Source organism: Myxine glutinosa, chromosome 6 (genome assembly GCF_964187855.1).
Source record: "Myxine glutinosa chromosome 6, kmMyxGlut1.1, whole genome shotgun sequence".
Lineage (NCBI taxonomy): Eukaryota > Metazoa > Chordata > Myxini > Myxiniformes > Myxinidae > Myxine > Myxine glutinosa.
The window spans coordinates 146,029,184-146,048,987 of NC_136266.1; the positions used below are offsets into that span (position 1 = coordinate 146,029,184).

General features: G+C 45.2%; 1 protein-coding gene across 1 annotated transcript in view; it reads right to left on the reverse strand.

Moving 5' to 3' along the window:
* Positions 1-19,804, reverse strand: part of MEGF6 (multiple EGF like domains 6) — a 520,079-nt gene that overhangs the window by 264,588 nt on the left and 235,687 nt on the right. Inside the window, exon 5 of the mRNA XM_078781084.1 lies at positions 13,711-13,833. Coding sequence (XP_078637210.1) covers positions 13,711-13,833 — 123 coding nt within the window. The remainder of the gene's footprint in view (positions 1-13,710; positions 13,834-19,804) is intronic.

The window sequence follows — 19,804 nt, forward strand, 5'->3', positions numbered from 1 at the left end:
CCATCTCCACACAGGATCTCTGGAGCTCAGGCAGAGTGACTATCGGGTTCTTAGTCACCTCTCTTACCAAGGCCCTTCTTCCCCGTTGCTCAGTTTAGCCGTGCGGCCAGCTCGAGGAAGAGTCCTGGTTGTTCCAAACTTCTTCCATTTAAGAATTATGGAGGCCACTGTGCTCTTGGGAACCTTCAATGCAGCAGAATTTATTTTGTAGGCTTCCCCAGATCTGTGCCTCGACACAATCCTGTCTCTGAGCTCTGCAGGCAGTTCCTTCGACCTCATGGCTTGGTTTTTGCTCTGATATGCATTGTCAGCTGTGAGACCTTTTATAGACAGGTGTGTGCCTTTCCAAATCATGTCCAATCAATTGAATTTACCACAGGTGGACTCCAATCAAGGTGCAGAAACATCTCAAAGATGATCAAGAGATATGGGAGGCACCTGAGCTAAATTTCAAGTGTCATAGCAAAGGGTATGAATACTTACGTCAATGTGATATTTAATTTTTTTTCTTTTTAATAAATTTGCAAAACTTTCTAAAATCCTGTTTTCTCTTTGTTATTATGGGGTATTGAGTGTAGATTGATGAGGGCAAAAATGAATTTAAACGATTTCAGAAAAAGGCAGCAACATAACAAAATGTGAAAAAAGTGAAGGGGTCTGAATACTTTCTGAATGCACTGTATAGTATATACAGTATATACAGTGTGTATATATATATGTGTATATATATATGTGTATATATATATATATATATATATACACAGTCACGTGAAAAAGTAAGTACACACCATGTAAAGTTTTGACTTTTTCAACATATTTCAACATACAGCTATTTGATCTTCATTTCAACAATATTGATAGATAAAGGTGATATAATATAACAAATATCATGAAACATTTACATTTTGTAGTCCATTGTATAATTTAAATAAACAGAAATGAAAATTTCGCATGTGGAAAAAGTAAGTACACCCCTACATTTATCACTACTTCAAATACCTAAAATTAGAATCAGGTGCACCAGTTCAGGTGCAAATTATTAGAACATCGTTAGAGAGGATCTTGGAGGAACCTGTCTTATTTAAACCTCAGACATTTAGTTTGGTTCACTCTTTGTTGTTGAAGTGTGCGGTGTCACTATGCCGAGATCAAAAGAGCTCTCTGAGGCCTTCAGAAAGAAGGTTATAGATGCCTACGAGTCTGGAAGGGATTTAAAAAGATCTCCAAACAATTTGAAATCAATCCTTCGACTGTCCGGAAGATCATCTACAAGTGGAGAAGATTCCAAACAATTGCCAACTTGTTCAGGCCAGGCCGCCCCAGCAGGTTCAGCACGAGAGCAGACCGCAAGATGCTGAAAGAAGTCTCTAAGAACCCCAGAATGTCATCACAGGACCTACAGGTAGCTCTTGCCACGTTGATGTCAAAGTGCACGAGTCAACCATTAGAAAGAGGCTGCACAAATTTGATCTACATGGGAGGTGTGCCAGGAGGAAACCTTTGCTGTCCAGAAAGAACATCAGGGCAAGACTAAAGTTTGCCAATGAACACCAGGGCAAAGACCAGCACTTCTGGAACAATGTGCTCTGGACAGATGAGTCAAAGGTACAGCTATTTGGCCACAGTACCAGAAGACATGTTTGGTGAAAACCAAAGACAGCATTTGACCACAAGAACCTCATCCTAACTGTAAAGCATGGTGGTGGAAATATTATGGTTTGGGGCAGCTTTGCTGCATCAGGGCCTGGGCAGCTCACCATCATATAAATCCACTATTAATTCTTCATTGTACCAGAGGGTGCTTGAGGATAATGTGAGGCCATCTGTCGGAAAGTTGAAGCTCAATCGAGGGTGGACCTTTCAACATGACAATGACCCTAAACATACCAATAAATCCACCAAGGAATGGCTGAAAAGAAAGAAATGGAAGGTTCTGGAATGGCCAAGTCAAAGCCCGGATCTAAATCCCATTGAGATGTTGTGGGGGGATTTGAAACGAGCTGTGCATGCAAGAAACCCCTTAAACATCACACAGCTGAAATAATTCTGCATGGAGGAGTGGGCAAAAATTTGTCCCATTCGATGTCAGAGACTGGTAGACAGTTATAAGAAACGCCTCCTTGAGGTTGTTTCTGCCAAAGGGGGCAATACCATCTTTTAGAGCTAATGGTGTACTTACTTTTTCCACAGAAGGAAGTGGCATCTCTGTTAATTTTTTTGTTGAATAAATTATTGCAAAGTCAATTTTTCATTGTTTTTTTGTTCAATTATATCACCTTTATCTATTGATACTGTTTAAATGAAGATCAAATATTGATATGTCCATATATGTTTAAAAGATTTAAAAAACATTTCATGCGGTGTACTTACTTTTTCCACATGCGAAATTTGCATTTATGTTTATTTAAATTATACAATGGACTCTAAAATGTAAATGTTTCATGATATTTGTTATATTATATCACCTTTATCTATCAATATTGTTGAAATGAAGATCAAATAGCTGCATGTTGAAATATGTTGAAAAAGTCAAAACTTTACATGGGGTGCACTTACTTTTTCATGTGACTGTGTGTGTGTATATATATATATATATATATATATATATATATATATATATATATATATATATATATATATATATATATATATATATATACATATATATATATATATATATATATATATATATATATATATATATATGTATATTTGTATGTGTGTGTTTATATATATATACATACATACATACAATAGTAAGGGCATTTTATGAGATATTTCACAAATCTGTTAACTAATTGTTACCAAAAAATTTCTTCACCAATATGTTTGTAAAGGTGTGTAATAACATGTGTTAAAATGTTGAAGTTCAACTCCCGTGGGAAACCCAGAAAAAAAGCTGTTGAATTCGGGTACCGAAAAATTATTTTCGAGAATTTTTTTTTTTTTAATCGGCCCTTAAGTAACTTATGAGGGGTCAAATAAGGGTTTTTCATGATTCTGAGTTGATTGTTAACATTTATATTTTCACTTTTACATTTACACACAAAGTAGCTTTTATTTCACATACATATTGTTGCGGATATGAGGACTGTATTTTTTTTTGATTGTGTGCTTTATTATTATTATTATTGTTATTCTGCGCCTCCTGCCTCCGGAGCTGTGTAAAGGTCAAAGGGCATCCCATAATTAGTCCACAAGCATACACGTCAGCCAATAATAGAATACCCCTGTTCGATAGTTATATCTTATTCTGTGTTTTAGGGTAAGGCTGTGTCTCCCATTAATAGAAGTACTCCATTGCACCAAGTGAAAGAGATAGATTCCCTTCATTCCCATTCCCAAAACCTCCATTCCCCCTTTTCGTCGATTAGAAACTACCTCCGCTCCAATTACCGCCATTGACCACGAGGCAGGGTCAGAGAAGAAAGGCGTGTCTCCACCTCGTCATAGAGGGGAGGAGTGAGCCAGCCCCACTCGACTAACCATGAGCCAGGGGTTTGGCTAGAGAGGGCGGAGGAAGAGCGATCGGGGAGGTTCGCAAAGGTTGAGGGGCGGGGCCTATATAACCCAAGGCAGGGCGTGTCCAAAAGAGAGATGAGCTTTGACCGGCAGACGAAAGGGAGCCCAAGCCGTTGAGATGAGAGGAGGTCAAAGGCAGATGAGCTGAGAAGAGAGAGGGTCCAAGAAAGAGCTGAGTTGTGAGGTCCAACAAGCAGAGATCATTCAAGGAAGCACCAAGCCTGCTATTCGTCACCTGGCTCGCGAGCGGCAGCGTCTACAGCAGCAGCAGCAACAACGCTCGCCAACCGCTTAGGGACCTGGACGGCAGTTCGGAGCAGGGCCGCGAAGGCACGGCGGCTGCCCAACGTGCGGATCGTGCTGCCGGACCCAGTGGACTTTCCTCTCCTTCCAGCCAATTCCTGTCATCATTCCCCGTGTGAGTCGTCTTCGTTTGTTCTGTCCTGGGTAGGTAATTAAGTCTGTATAAGCTAAAGATTGCACTGTGTCACCTGCATCTTATGTGTTGTAAATAAACGTGCCTGCTTGCTTCCTACGTACATGTGTAAATAATAAATCCAATTACTCTTCTGTCCGTCTTCTCGTCTTATTCCTTTTCCTCTTTGCATTCGGTCGTTTTAGAGTTTTCCAGATTGGGCAGCTGCGGTGCGATACGGCCAAAGTTTGGGGTGAATCGGGTGAGTTGGGGAAGAATCGGGGGAACTGTTAGGTCACGGTCATACCAACCGCTCGGTCAACCAATAACATCTTAACCGCGACAGTAACAATTGGTGTCAGGAGTGTCGGATTCGGACCTGGGACTAAATTTGTTAGGCCCAAATTTTGGAACACCAATTGTGTTATTACAGTAACAATTGGTGTTGGGAGTGAGATACGGACCCGAAGCGTGCTTAAAAGTTAACGCGCTCAAAATTACGAGCTGCGAAAAAAAAATTGTTTTAAAAGAAAAACCCGAATTTTGAAATCGCGCCATGGCTGGTCAAGGCGATCGGATGCCGGTGGGAGAGATAGACGGGGTGGAATCGACCCAGGACCTCGGGGAAATGTATGTGGATGAAAGAGAGGAGGAGAACATTGGCAATGTGGTTGAGGGGGTATCAGGCGCGCAAAATGGCACCTTTGCGCATGCGGTTACAGCGGCACCAAATCTAGCCGCGCCCGTGACCGTAGCAGCGCCGCTGGGGAATTCGGACCTTTTTATGATACAAATGGGGGCCCTTATGGAGAGGCTAGAAGCCAAAATGGGACAAATGGGAAACCAAATGGTGGGATTGAGGGCTGATAGTGAGCAAATAAGGGACGAAGCGAGGGCTCAGAGTGAGCAATTGGGGGTAATGGGGGTCGAAATGGGGGGCAAAATGGGAGAAATGGGGGAACGGCTAGAAGCTAAATTTGAGGGGTTAGACAATAATCTTAAGGGATTAGACAAGAAATTTGAGGGATTAGATAATGGGTTAGAGGGGGTGAAAAACGGGTTAATGGGGTTAGAAAATAGGATGGAAGACAAATTGCGGGAAATAGGGGAACAATCTGCCAGGGAAATCAAACGAATGGGGAACCAGATAGAGGAGGTGCAAATCGGGTTAGAAAGTAAACTGGATGCTCAGAGGGATGAATTGGGACAGATGAGGGTGGCATCTACAAAAGAGATGGAGGAGATGAAAGAGGCGATACGATGAGGGGTAGGTGAGGAGGTTTCGGGGCTACGCGAGGAGGTAAAGCGAGGGGAGAAGCGTATGGAGAAAGAGGTGAGAAATAATACGGCGAGGTTACAGGGGGGAATAGAGGGTCTGACGAAGGGAGTAGAACAGCTGACAGTAGGACAAAGGGAATTAGCGGACCAAGTGGAAAAGAACAAGGCAATAATCGGGGGGTTAAAAGCGACACAAAAAGACATTAAGAACGAATTAATAGCGACACAGAGGCAATGTCAGATGGTACGTGAGGGACTGACAATGAGGGTGGACGAGGTGACAGAGGTAATGGAGACAAAGGACTGAGAGGTGAGGATGCACATAGAGACGGTCACGGTAGCCTTAGAGGACGAACTTGAGGAGACGCACCGGGAAATAAAAGAGGTGAAGCAAAAATTAGAGGAAGTGGAGGAAGAGTTGAGTGAAATTAAGAAGAGACGGACAGAAACTAAAAGAGAAATCCAGGAGGAGGTGATGGAATATGTGCAAGGTCGGTGCTCAACTCATAATGTGATGCTCACTAACCAAATAAAGAGTTTGCAGGTGGCAGAGGAGGTGCGGAGACGAGGTGCCAAGGTGAGTGGCGATATAATCGGAAATGTACATGATGTGAGGAAAGCTTCAGTCGGCTTGGGGGTTGATGTGGACTCGGGTGTTCGTGAGAGGCCATTGGTGAAGTGTGCGACAGGTCTGGTGTGCGAAAAAAGAGGTGTGCGAGAATGTCCGACTCTGGGGTGTGTGAGGAAAAAGTGCGCGCCGACCAGTGAGTGTGCTGTCGAGAGTGAGTCAGTCGTAGCGCGTGTGCGAGGGAGCACATGGAAGCGCGGTGTGGCGAGAGTTACAGAGGATGTAACGAAAGAGTGTGCGCAAGAGGGTGCGCGAGAAAGGTGTGTAACGGACAGGTGCATGAGGAAAGAGTGCGCTGTCGAGAGTAAGGGTGAGTGCGCGACCGAGAGTGGAGGTGAAAGTAGTGAGAGTGACACGGAGCGTGAGTTGGTTGTGACAGGTGAGCGAGGATGTACACCTGGAATGGAAGGATGCACACCTCGAATGGTAGAGCGTGTGTGGGAATGCACACTTGAGTTGGTCGTGAGGCATGTGGTTGGGTGTGCGAGTAAGAGCACACCTGTGATTGTCACAGAGGAGGTGACCGAGGAGGGGGCGCGAAGAGGTGTGTTGGTGAGGTGTGCGAGCGACGAATGTGTGCCAAGGTGTTCGGTGGTCAGGTGTGTGACCAAGTCTGTGAGCGGAATGAGTGTACCGAGGTGTGTAAGGAAAGGTACGAGGAGCATGGGAACAGCTGGAGGTATGAGCAAGCAAGGGGTAGCGTATGCGTGTAAGCATGCAGGTGAGGCATCGACGGTAACCGGGTTAGCGGTTAGAGCGACTTTTAGCCGAATTGGGTCCTCGGTGCGTGCCGGGCTTCGCGTGCCGCGAGAACCAGCGGGGATCCGAGCCACGGCGGGTTCGAAAGGACCGCCGTACGCGATCCACGCTGGGCCTCGCTTGGAACGGCCGCGTCCGTGCTCAACTAGGCGGAGCGGGCAGCTCGATAGGAAGGGTCGTCATGGCGACCACTTTTTGTTGAGACGTGCCGGCAGGTCGAGATCGGGACATTGGGTGGCTCCACGCCGAGGTGGTGCGTGGGATCTCGGCCTGGGTAAGCCACCGTCCCTGCCCCGAATGCGGGACGTGTCCAGCCGCTGGCACAAAACAACCCGCATTCATTGCTCGGCTGTACGAAGCCGAGCTTTAGAAGGGAATTGGCGCACCGAGAGGATCTAATAAGTAGACGAGTGATGAGGTTAGTGTTTTGGACCCAAAATTAGAAAAAGGCAAAATTTGATGATTGGTACGGTGATTGGCAGATGATTGGCAAAATTTTTGATTGGCTGAAATTTGGTGTGCCAAATTGATAGTAGGACCTCCCCGATGTGGTGGGATGGCAACTGTGTCATCCCTCACAGAAGGGGGGCAAAGGAGCACTAGTTTATGGGGTTGATGGCAGTGAAAACTAGCCCGGGTGGGTTAGGATATTGTGTGTAGGGCCCTAGAAGATGACATTAGGTAACGTTAAGATTAGTTAGTGACTGATAACTGTAGTGGGGACGCAGGTAGTTTAGTCTGGATGATAATGACGTGGGAGCGCAATAGTTTAAAGGGACGACTGGGAAGCGCAAGTTTCAGAGGGGAGTAGTTAGATGAGATGATGCCGTGTGTTTGAGGATTGAAAAGGTGTGATTGCACAGGTGTGCAACTGAACAGGTGTGTGGAGCAGTGTATGATTGAGTGAAGGTGATTGTGTATTGTGCTGACCCAATGGTCCAGGAAGAGGAGGAGGGTGCAGGTGGCACCAGGTGTGAGTGCACAGGTGTGCAACAACAGGTATGGAGAATGGTAGTGTGGAATAAATGGAGTATTGGAATGGATGGTCGTGGAGTGAGTATGGTGGAAAACTGTGGAGTGGAGTGGATGGTGCGAAGGTGTGAATGGGGGAAGGATGGACCCCCATCACGGATACCCGGGGCGGGTAGTGTAAGTGTTAGGTAAGAGGGCATAGGTAAATTGTGGTTGGATATTGGCATCTGTGGTGCGGGTGGAAGAATGGTGATTGGATGGGTGCATTAGTGTTGTGGAAATGGCTGGGCGTGTAGCCTGTTAGTGTGTGTAGTTGGTTTGGGCACTCCACCACTGTGAGGATGTCGGCCAGGTGAGGCCGCAGGTGGGCTCTGGGAGCCGGTAGTAGTTGTTGTGGATGGGGCCCGAGGATCCGGAGGACGGTCCCGGGTAGCCCAGTGCCAGAGGGCACCGAGTGGGGTGACAGAGCCAGGAGGGGCCTTCCCCAGCTAGATAGGTTAGGGTGAGGAGCTAGGTAAGCTCGGGTGGCAACTACAGTGGTGGAGGTGTGCAGGTGGGTAGACCTGCTGGGAGAGCTACACGTCACAGCCCAGAAATTGTGCAAGGGCACCGGGAGATGAATCGGGGGAGTGAGACCCCAAATTGAGAAGCACCACAGTTTGGTCAATGGGAATTGGTTTTTAGAACCCATAGTGTAAGTTGGCCAATGGATTGGCAGGGAGAGACCCCGGGTAGTGTAAAGTGTATTAAAGTCATTTAGAGAATAGATAGGATGAAGGATCTCCTCGCACCATCTGCATCCACTCACCTGAGGTGACAGGTACTCCACACCATGCCATGTTTTTATTATTTTTCATGAATGCAAATGTTTTGGATTGTGAGACGCATCATGACGTGGGTGTGACATTGTGCTTGATGTTCCATCTCTTCCTCCTTATGAGGATTGATGACGAATTGGGTGATGGCAAATTTTGAAGTAGAGGGATTGTGGAGACGAATTTGGTATAGGAGAAATATGGGGAAGACGTGACAGTAGTGACGGATTTGTAAATGGGTAGATTTTCGTACATATGGGGTAAGGGTAAGGGCAAGGGTAGTGTAGGTGACAGGGGGGTGACGTACGGTAGGGACGAGCTTTCTCACTTCGCTCTCCGTACGCATTTCGCCTTGCATTGCCTTATTGATGTGTACCCTTGTGACCTTACCCCTCGCTCATTTGTCTTCCCCCTTTTGTCTCCCACATGAACTGTGCGCCATTGGGCGCCGAGGGGAGCGTGCGTGAGTCAGCCATTGTGCGCCCGGAACTCTCAGAACCAGCTGTCTGCATTGATGCACCACATTATGGACCACATGTCTGTGGCCGAGCACCACTTATGGACCCCATGGGTTGGGGCAGGGCCCCTCTGCTGGAACCGGCCATGAGAGCCCGAAATCTTGCTGGCGGACCTTGGCCACAGGGCACCGATGCCCCACAGGTGAACCACACGTAGTCGGCCCTGTGGGCCATAAATAAAATATATAAAATGGACACGTTTGGGCAAGCTTTATTGCAAATAGGCCGCCAGTAAGAAAATGAAAGAAAGACAACAACTGGAAGACAATAATAATAACCAGCAGAGGGAGCCGAAGAGCAAGAGATCACCTGCAAGGTTAGGGGTTGTTGATTTATTTTTTATTGTTGAACATTCTTGAACAATGGTGACTGCACCGATTGGTGCTTGGGTGTGTATTGGTGCGTTTTTGGGTGCTTTCATGGTGCATTGATGCACAGCAGACTGTCTCCCCCCCAGAAAGAACAATCACAGGTCCTGGGTTAGTCTTGTAAATAAAAAATAGCGTCATTGTAAATAATGCTCCCCACCGTCAGTGTGTAGTTTGAAGACAATTCCGCAATTCGGTTAACTGTGGGCGTAAGTCTGTTAGGCAGGGTGCAATGGAGCAGCGGGACACATTTATTTATGTTTTAAAACTGTCGCACTCAGGGTCAGGTTAAAAGTAGAGGGAACTACACCTACGTGTCACACTAAATAAAAGTTGTAGGCCCGGGACGTGCCTAAGAGGAGGAGGGTGCAGTGTTGTGGATATGAGGACTGTATTTTTTTTTGATTGTGTGCTTTATTATTATTATTATTGTTATTCTGCGCCTCCTGCCTCCGGAGTTGTGTAAAGGTCAAAGGGCATCCCATAATTAGTCCACAAGCATACACGTCAGCCAATAATAGAATACCCCTGTTCGATAGTTATATCTTATTCTGTGTTTTAGGGTAAGGCTGTGTCTCCCATTAATAGAAGTACTCCATTGCACCAAGTGAAAGAGATAGATTCCCTTCATTCCCATTCCCAAAACCTCCATTCCCCCTTTTCGTCGATTAGAAACTACCTCCGCTCCAATTACCGCCATTGACCACGAGGCAGGGTCGGAGAAGAAAGGCGTGTCTCCACCTCATCATAGAGGGGAGGAGTGAGCCAGCCCCACTCGACCAACCATGAGCCAGGGGTTTGGCTAGAGAGGGCGGAGGAAGAGCGATCGGGGAGGTTCGCAAAGGTTGAGGGGCGGGGCCTATATAACCCAAGGCAGGGCGTGTCCAAAAGAGAGATGAGCTTTGACCGGCAGACGAAAGGGAGCCCAAGCCGTTGAGACGAGAGGTCAAGGGTCAAAGGCAGATGAGCTGAGAAGAGAGAGGGTCCAAGAAAGAGCTGAGTTGTGAGGTCCAACAAGCAGAGATCATTCAAGGAAGCACCAAGCCTGCTATTCGTCACCTGGCTCGCGAGCGGCAGCGTCTACAGCAGCAGCAGCAACAACGCTCGCCAACCGCTTAGGGACCTGGACGGCAGTTCGGAGCAGGGCCGCGAAGGCACGGCGGCTGCCCAACGTGCGGATCGTGCTGCCGGACCCAGTGGACTTTCCTCTCCTTCCAGCCAATTCCTGTCATCATTCCCCATGTGATTCGTCTTCGTTTGTTCTGTCCTGGGTAGGTAATTAAGTCTGTATAAGCTAAAGATTGCACTGTGTCACCTGCATCTTATGTGTTGTAAATAAACGTGACTGCTTGCTTCCTACGTACATGTGTAAATAATAAATCCAATTACTCTTCTGTCCGTCTTCTCGTCTTATTCCTTTTCCTCTTTGCATTCGGTCGTTTTAGAGTTTTCCAGATTGGGCAGCTGCGGTGCGATACGGCCAAAGTTTGGGGTGAATCGGGTGAGTTGGGGAAGAATCGGGGGAACTGTTAGGTCGCGGTCATACCAACCGCTCGGTCAACAAATAACATCTTAACCGCGACAGTAACAATATATAATACTCAAGAGTTATTTCTCATTCACAATGTCAGAAGTTTCAACAGTCATTGTCTATGTCTTCTTCAGACTCAACAACCTTGGAATGACGGGTAGATTTGCCTGCTTTATTATATTCACAGCCTTCAGCCAAATCGGAAGATCAAAGGTCACTATAGCGACCCCAGCGCGCCGTATGCACTTTTTCAGAGTGGTGAAGATGGTGTTGAGGTCATTAGGGTCTCCTTCAATAACTGGGAGGAACTCGATCTGTGTGCTCTGCTTTGCATCATTAGCATGGATTCTCTTCATCCAGTCATTCCAGTTGGAGTGTGGGAACTCAGGATCGTTGGCTTTGATCACCCACCCCGCTGCCCAGAGTGTGTCACCTGGAGTGAGGAGTGGCTGATCATGAGCCAGGGAGGAGGAAAGCTCAGCGAGGGGGAGAAACATGATCGCGTTCGTTCCTATCTGTTTCCTGTTCGTAAATGGAATAATCTTTACTTCAGTTCCTCTCAGGATCTTAGCTTTGTCGAGTGCCTTCAACTTCACCCGGGGGAAAGCTGCTGTTGTCTGTGGATCTGGCAAAGGTGGTGCCGGAGAGGTGACTTCGATCCAACCCATTGAGTGAAAGGGAGTGTTTCCGTGAATAGAGACAATGTTTAAATCTATATTGTCTCCAACAAACTGAGTGACTGCATTGTTTGTTTCCCCAACCTCCATAAAGACCACCTGATCATTACTTGACAATTCACTTTCACTGGCTGGCACTTTGGCTGTCATCACTGATTGATCCTCAAGCGCAGCATCAACCGCAACCTCATCAATGATCTGTTCATCGGTTTCCTCCACAATGGTGTCAAGAGTGCCAGAAGTATCTGGAACATCATCTCCACTCCTACTATTAAGGAAGCAGTATTTGTAGTTTTGTGTCTCCGTGTAAGACTCAGTGTATCCAGCCGGTGGAACTTGTTGAGCATCCATTTTGACCCAAATCTATGATCAAGTTGTATGGCAAGCCCCATTTGGTGTGGCAATACTCCAGACCGAGGTCGACAGGCCTTAATAAAATTCTGCCCCAAAACAGCAACTCTTTCGTCTGTCTTGACAATCGGTCTCAAGAACATCTGAAGGCTTGCAGGAACAAGTGTCAGCTGACTATCGATGTCAGTCATACTGTGTGTGGTGGGGTATGACTTTGGACCTAAATCAATCAAGGCAATACCATTGGATATGAACTTGAGTGCCGTCTTTATGATCTGAGTCTTCTCATCTCCATGGTCAAGATTAGCATGATGCACTCGCAGAATATTGTCGGTGCCATCTTTGAGACAGAGTACATCTGCCCTTCTTTCCTGTGTTGTGAAATACAAGGTGTCTTCGTATTTCTCTAGAAGTTTTATCTTTAGCCAATGCTTTGAATAAGAAAGGCTCTTCTCTGGTGACTGATCAAACTCCTGCAGCTTTTCATGGACTTGGTCCATGTTCATTACCCCATGCTCTAATTCTGAGTCTAACCATTCGCAGAATTCAATAAAAACTGCCTCTCGCTCCTCATCAATACTCCTCTGTCCTCTCTTCCTTTTTCCTTCCTCATCAGTCTTGGACAAACTGTCACCTCTCGCAAACATAAGTTTGCATCGCAAATGGTACAGTGTTTCTTCTGCTACCAAGTCGTTGATCCCTTCCAGGCGTCCAGTGACTTCAGTGCCCCAGTCATCCCCGCGACTCCGTGCTGTCTTCAGCAAGCTTGCCTTCAGTGTATCTGCAGTCAAATTATCTGGCACTCTGTATCTCTTTCTAGCTTGTGCTGGATTATTTTTGTAGAGCTGGGCTGGTTGGTTGCAAAGAATGCATACATCCTTATACAGGAGGTCAACTGACTGTGATCTTCTAGAACTGCAGCCAGTTGATGAACTGAACTCACAAGTAGTGCGTCTTCTCTTCAACTTTGATGACTCTTTCTCTGCCTTTGATGCTTGAGCTGACTTCTTGGTGGTTGCAACAAAGTTGTTGTACAGATCATTTTTACACTTCTGGTGGTACCTCAGTTTTCCTTCCTTTTGAGCCTCCTTCATACGTTCCACAACAGTAACATTTTCGACAGTTTCTGTTTGTTTCAATAAAGTTGAGTATCCCTTTGGAGTTGCCTGTATGAGCCTTTCAGCTGGTGTATCCGAGCGTGCACAGATGAAGCAATTGAGCACAGGTGGAGTAACGTCTTCATCCATATTGCTAGACTCCATGTCCTGCAAAGTAGAAAATGAGATATATTTAGAAATTATTTTTCCACAAAGGAGTGTCTGTGGTGAAATATAAATGTTAACAATCAACTCAGAATCATGAAAAACCCTTATTTGACCCCTCATAAGTTACTTAAGGGCCGATTTAAAAAAGTAAAAATTCTCAAAAAATTTTTTTCGGTACCCCAATTCAACAGCTTTTTTTCTGGGTTTCCCACGGGAGTTGACCTTCAACATTTTAACACATGTTATTACACACCTTTACAAACATATGGGTGAAGAAATTTTTTGGTAACAATTTAGTTAACAGATTTTCATATGTTTTCCTTACTACAAACATATATATATATATATATATATATATATATATATATATATATATATATATATATATATATATATATATATATATATATATATATATGTATATTTTTTTTTTTTTCCCCACCCCCACTCAACTCCCTTACAAGGATTTTTAACGCAGAAGGAACCCATTAGTCGCTGCAAGCAATATAAGACATCAAAAAAGGCATCAGAAAATTCAGTGTGGGAGCTATTTTTTATGGTGACATCATTTCGCCTAAGAGAAAATACAGGCAAGAACTTGCTTATTTCACCTTCACAAGAATATCCATTAGATGCAACCGCACTGCCTTCAGGACATTTGCAGTAGAAACCTCCGATGGTGTTGCAGCAAGAACCGTCACAGCCACCATTATTCAAAGCACACTCGTCAACATCTGCAGAATATAAACATGCAAGGTAAACCAAATCTGAAACAACAAAATCATGTTTTTGTTAAGTCAATGCACAAAATGCGGATAAAAAGGAACTCAGTCAATTTGAACAAATTAATTTTATAAATAGAGCAATAAATGAACCGCATACACATAATCCATTCTATGTTCTGCCACAAAGATGTCCAATGCATTTGATTGTTTTTCGGTTGTAAACACATGCAGTAAATACGAAAAACTTTTGGCTGGAATTCATAGTAGAATGTCTTTTCAAACGAAGGTTTTCACTTCCCCTCTGGAGCCCTGTTTGCTCAAGCGATTGGATGTCGTGTGTAAAGAAAGTGCTGACTTGCGGGAAGGATTATTCAATTGATAATTTTTCCAAAATTTTGTGGAAAACAAAAATCCAGACAACTCTTTCAGTGACAAAACTTTGCTGCTTCTCCAGGTCATGATTAAATTATTGGGTTTTATTATTTATTCCATCCAAACCGGCTTGCCAAACCTCAACTTTGGATCGCAAAGGTTTCAACATTCTTCCACATTTTTTGCCTTATGATACTTGGCCTGAGCAATGTCTCCTAAAATAAATAGACATAAATCAGAACCAAGTAAAAGAACCACGTATGAAGCAACTGAGTCAAGCTTGTGAGACAATCGATATAATCAATGATTTAAATCGTAACGTAATGGATGAACAATTGTTATTTGAAACAATGAAACCACAGCAAAGAAAGTGTTTATTAACAGTTGTTTAAAGTCTCATTGTGTGCATTATCATAACAGAAGCAAGCACAGCTTGTGTTATAATAAGTAGGAAGAAGAGGATAAAATTGACAAGTTTGGAATGTTTCAAAAATTTTACCCTGTACAAAATAGTCATTGTGTATCTTTTAACAGGCAAACTTTGCTTACACAGCAATGAAGTGAAAACATCAACTACAGCTACTTGTATAGCAGAATCAAGAGCAGAAGTAATACTTTTGTTACTAGAGAGTTTATAGAACTCCTTACCTCAAGCAATCTTTAGTAAAAAAAAAAAAAAAAAAAACATTGGAAGAGTCTTTTCAACTTTTACTTTGCGTTTCCAAGCACGATCAACGTTAATTTTGCCTGTGGGCTTTGAATAACAAGAGTGATGGCAAACATGTGAAGACGATGGGTCAAACGGAACGGTCCAGAGCTGAACCTCATGCGAACTCCGCAGTCAGAGCGCGCGGCAAATTTGATTGGTCGAGACGGAGCAACATTTTTTGCCAAGTACAACTAACCTGGAGGTGTTTGGAAATGCCAACAATGTGATTTGTGTTCTACGGTGTTTAAGCATATAATTGAATGAAATAAAATAAAATAAATTTAAAAGGTTTTTCAAGTATAAAATTCAATAAGATTCACTTCAGCAAAGAGGAATGTTCAACATATAAGGAATCGTTATTGTATCACCGGACAGGGGACACTCTTGCCTTACACCTCTCTCAAATGGAAATGTCATAAACAAGGAACCTTTGAATTTAACGACACACTGCTCACATGCAAAGCATCCCATGCATGATGACAAATCTCCTCCAAAGTTGTAAAGATGATAGAATCACAAAGATGTAGTCAGTCATGATTTTTCAAATCCATCAAAAATTTTAACCAGTTTAGGAAATTCAAGTCTAAATCATTTGACGCCAATACAGCAGAATTTGACCCTGTTTTTTTCGCTCGCAAACTCTGCTGAAAATTTCATAAGAAAGGCCCTCAATTCTGGAAGATTTATCAAGTGACATACTTTGTAATGGAACTCCAAATCATTCTTGATATCCTGTCATAGCCTTGCTGGAGAGACTATTCCAAGATGCCCCACAAGCACAAGCATTGGCATGTGATCCAGAATAATGCAAAACGCAAAACATTTGAATCCGAGAATGATTGCTCTCCAATTAATTGAGCAATTAGGTTTAAACACAGGAAATCGTTCTCTTGTGTCTATTTCGCCATTATGAAGCTTTGAGAGGATGAAGAAAAAAAAGTGAAATGACACTTACTTTTGGAATACCTTTACCATGCACAAAACCCCGATAGTTTCTGCAATGTGTAACAGAGCCCGAAGCCACAGAGGTGTAATAATGTGATATATATCTCTCATGAGGCATTGCTGGGGAATCTTCAGAGGGAAACTCACCTTCACAAGACGTGTTATATATATATATATATTGTTGCGGATTTGGGAAATCCTGCACTTTGGTAATTGGTTGTAAATATCACCCTCTGTAAATAATGTAATAATTCTTGGTAAATACCTCCATTTGTGTAAAGGTCAAGGGTCGTCCCCTCGTTAGTCCACCACACCACGTAGGGCACCATAGGATCCCTCAATAGTTATTTCATTATTATGTGTTTCAGTATAAGGCCATGTTCCCACTAGTCGATCTTACGTTGCACCAAATCAAATATGATAGATCCCCTTTTCAATTGCCCCAAAACTTCATTGCCAGCAGCGTTCGCCTACATTGCCAGCAGCATTCACCTCCATTGAACACGAGGTCATCTCGGAGAAGAAGGGGGAGGAGCTACATTACGGGCGTGGCCCACACCTCGTCATCAAAGGTGGAATCAGCCAGCCCTTGCCGACCAACCAAGGCTCAGTGGGTGTGGCTTGAGAGGGGGTGGTGAGAAAGATCGAGTAGGTTCGCGAAGGTTCCAAGGTGTGGCCATATATAACCCGTTGCAAGAAGCCCCCACGGAGAGTTTTGAGGGAGGTGCGCTGGACCAAAGAGAGTTCTGTGGTGGGAGGCACGTGAACCAGTTCTGCGAGTGCTGTGAGTGTTGCGCAAGTCACGAGAGCTTCGGAGGACGTACGAGGCCTGAGAGAGGCGCTGCTTCAACCAGCCCCGCTTCAACCAGCCGCGAGAAGCCCTGACGCACTGCTGCGAGCAAACCTGTGCGTGAACAAGAGTGCAGGGGCGTCGGCGGCCGCTCACCTACAGCCTGCCGCCCTGCACGGACCCTTCTTCTCCCTCCAGCCAATCCTATCTTCAATTCCCCATTCGTGTACGTCAGTTTGTCTTGTTTGTCTTGTCCCTGGGGTTTATGTAAGCTTGTTTTAAGAATTGCACTGTGTCTTCTATCTTCACTGTACATTACTTTCGGTTTCTTCTTCTTTGATTGGTTTTGTAAAGTAGTTAATAAATATCTGTTCATTCCTACCTTTGGCTTCTTCATTCTCGCCCGATCATCTTTGTCTTTTACCTGATTGAACACCTGTGGCACAATTTTGGCCAACGCTCATAATCCGGTTAGTAATTGTTAATGAATCGAACTTCGGGTCGCTAAAACCGCTCGTCAACTAGTCCATCTAAAACCGTGGTTCGAGCAGAAGTTATTCCCTCGTTCCCGGCTGGCGGTAGCAATTAGGTAAGTAGCGAACCCCTAGGCCTAACAAACCCTACCTGCCGTTCCATTCCGGGAAGGACGTTGTAACTTCGAGGACTCACGTCGGTCAGTGACAGACAAGGGGATCAACCCCTCCCCCCCCCCCCCCCTTGGTAAGGGGAAAAGGCCGACTTTGAGATCCGTAACAATACATATATATATATTATATATATATATATATATATATATATATATATATATATATATATATATATATATATATATTGTTGCGGAGATGAGGACTGTATTTTTTTTGATTGTGTGCTGTATTATTATTATTATTGTTTATTCTGCGCCCCCCTACCTCCGGAGCTGTGTAAAGGTGAAAGGGCATCCCATAATTAGTCCACAAGCATACACGTCAGCCAAATAATAGAATACCCCTGTTTGATAGTTATCTCTTACTCTGTGTTTTAGGGTAAGGCTGTGTCTCCCATTAATTGAAGTACTCCATTGCACCAGTGAAAGAGAATAGATCCCCTTTCATTCCCATCCCCAAAATCTCCATTTCCTTTTACATCCCCTCTCGTGATTGCCAACCATCGATTGCCAATTACCTCCCCTCCAAAACCGCCATTGACCACGAGGCAGGGTCGGAGAAGAAAGGCGTGTCTCCACCTCGTCATAGAGGGGAGGAGTGAGCCAGAGGGTCGCATGACCAACCAGGGCCGAGGTGAGCACACCGATGGGCGTGTCCTGAAGGCCGGCAGCTTGATCGCTAGAGGCTCTATAAAGGCGCGCGCGCAAGTGGCGTGAGAGAGTGAGTCGTCAGTTGGTCGTCAGTGGAGGGTCAGTGGTTGCGTTGGTTGCGGTAAGAAGTCGGTGGTGAGAAGTGGTGGCGTCGAGTGGTCAGTGGTTATGTTGGTTGCGTTGAGTTGTCGGTGGTGAGGAGACACCAGGGCCAAGAGAGAGAAGGTTCAAGGTCAATTACCAGCAGTTGCGCCAGAGACGGCAGACGCGCCCTGAGGCGAGCCAGAGAAGCAGCTTTGGCTCCACAAGCAGCGTTGACTCTACCAGGCAGCTCCAACCCGTCACCCCGCGGGGACCAGATAGCGGTGGCATCGGTGGCCGTCGAGGTCCAGCCGACGTCCCGTGCGGGATCAAGCCCGAACCATCTGCCCCAGCTGAACCTTCCCATTCCTCCTTCCAGCATTCATTCCTTTCCTCCACGCTTCTTATGTACGTGAGTTTGTTCTGTGTGTCTTGTCCCTGGGTTAATTAAGTCTGTATAAGCTAATAGTTGCACTGTGTCACCTGCATCTTATGTGTTGTAAATAAACCTTGATTGCTCCTTTTTGCTTGTGTAAATAATAAATCCCATTACTCGTCTGTACGTCTTCTCGTTTTATTCCTTTTCCTCTTTGCATTTCGTCGTTTTAGTCTTTTCCCAGATTGGGCAGCTGCGGTGCGATACGGCCAAAGTTCTGGGTGAATCGGGTGAGTCGGGGATCCTGTAACGGTCGCGGTTGGACCATCCGCTCGGCCCATCATACCATCTAAACCGCGATCAGTAACAATATATATATATATGTATAAATATACAGACTTGGCATTTAATATGGAATATTTTTTTTTTCTTGACTTGGGTTTACTTTCTTAACTCAGTATATCAATCTGGTGAGTTTCTTTTACACTTTGGTGATTTATTTGTTAAAAGAACCATGTCACTGATTGTCTGTCGCAGCAAGAAGTCAACAACAGGATTATATCACAGGTGGCATGGCAAAATGTACGGACAGGTACATTTGACGATTGGCTTCACAGTCGGGTATACAAGGGTTGTTGCGTTCTGTATTAGTGGAAAACAACTGCTGCACGTCTCCAAAAGTTATTGACGCTTCCTCTGGAGATGGTCCGTCAACTCGACAATGCTGTTTGTCATTCAGTGGTGGCTTTACGAAATTACAGCATGAAAGAGAGTGCTATTGCTCGGCAGTATGGCATCTCTCAAGGTCAGGAGACAAAGATCCTGAAACGAAATGCTCAGAGGGGTGTCCCTACTCCAATACCGACGCCAGGACGTCCCCCGCAGAACCACAAGGAGGGATGATCACCAGCTGCACCGGTTAGTCCGCAATGGCCGTACCAAGTCAGCTAATCGGCTTAGGGCTGAGTGGCAGCAACTGACAAATGTGCCTATATCCAGAAGGCGAGTCAACCAACGACTGGTTCAAGCAGGCTATCGTGCCAGGCGTCCCCTGAGAAAGCCACGCCTGGCCAGACAACACGGCCAGCGCCGATTGCAGTGGGCCAGAGAGCACCGTCAATGGCAGCCAGGACACTGGAATCATGTGATCTTCAGTGACGAGTCTAGATTTCTGGTCTATCGTCAAGGTGGCCGCGTCCGAGTGCGCAGACAAGTGCATGAAGCCTACAACAAAGATTGTATAGTGCCAAGAGTCAAAGCTGGAGGTGGTGGGGTGACCGTTTGGGCTGCTTTTCATGCAGGGGGCAAAACTGACCCGGTTGTTCTGAATGGAAACCTGAACCAGTTCAAGTGCAGGGCCATTCTGGAAGAAACATTGCTTCCATTTGCTCGTGCAGCCTTTCGAGGAAA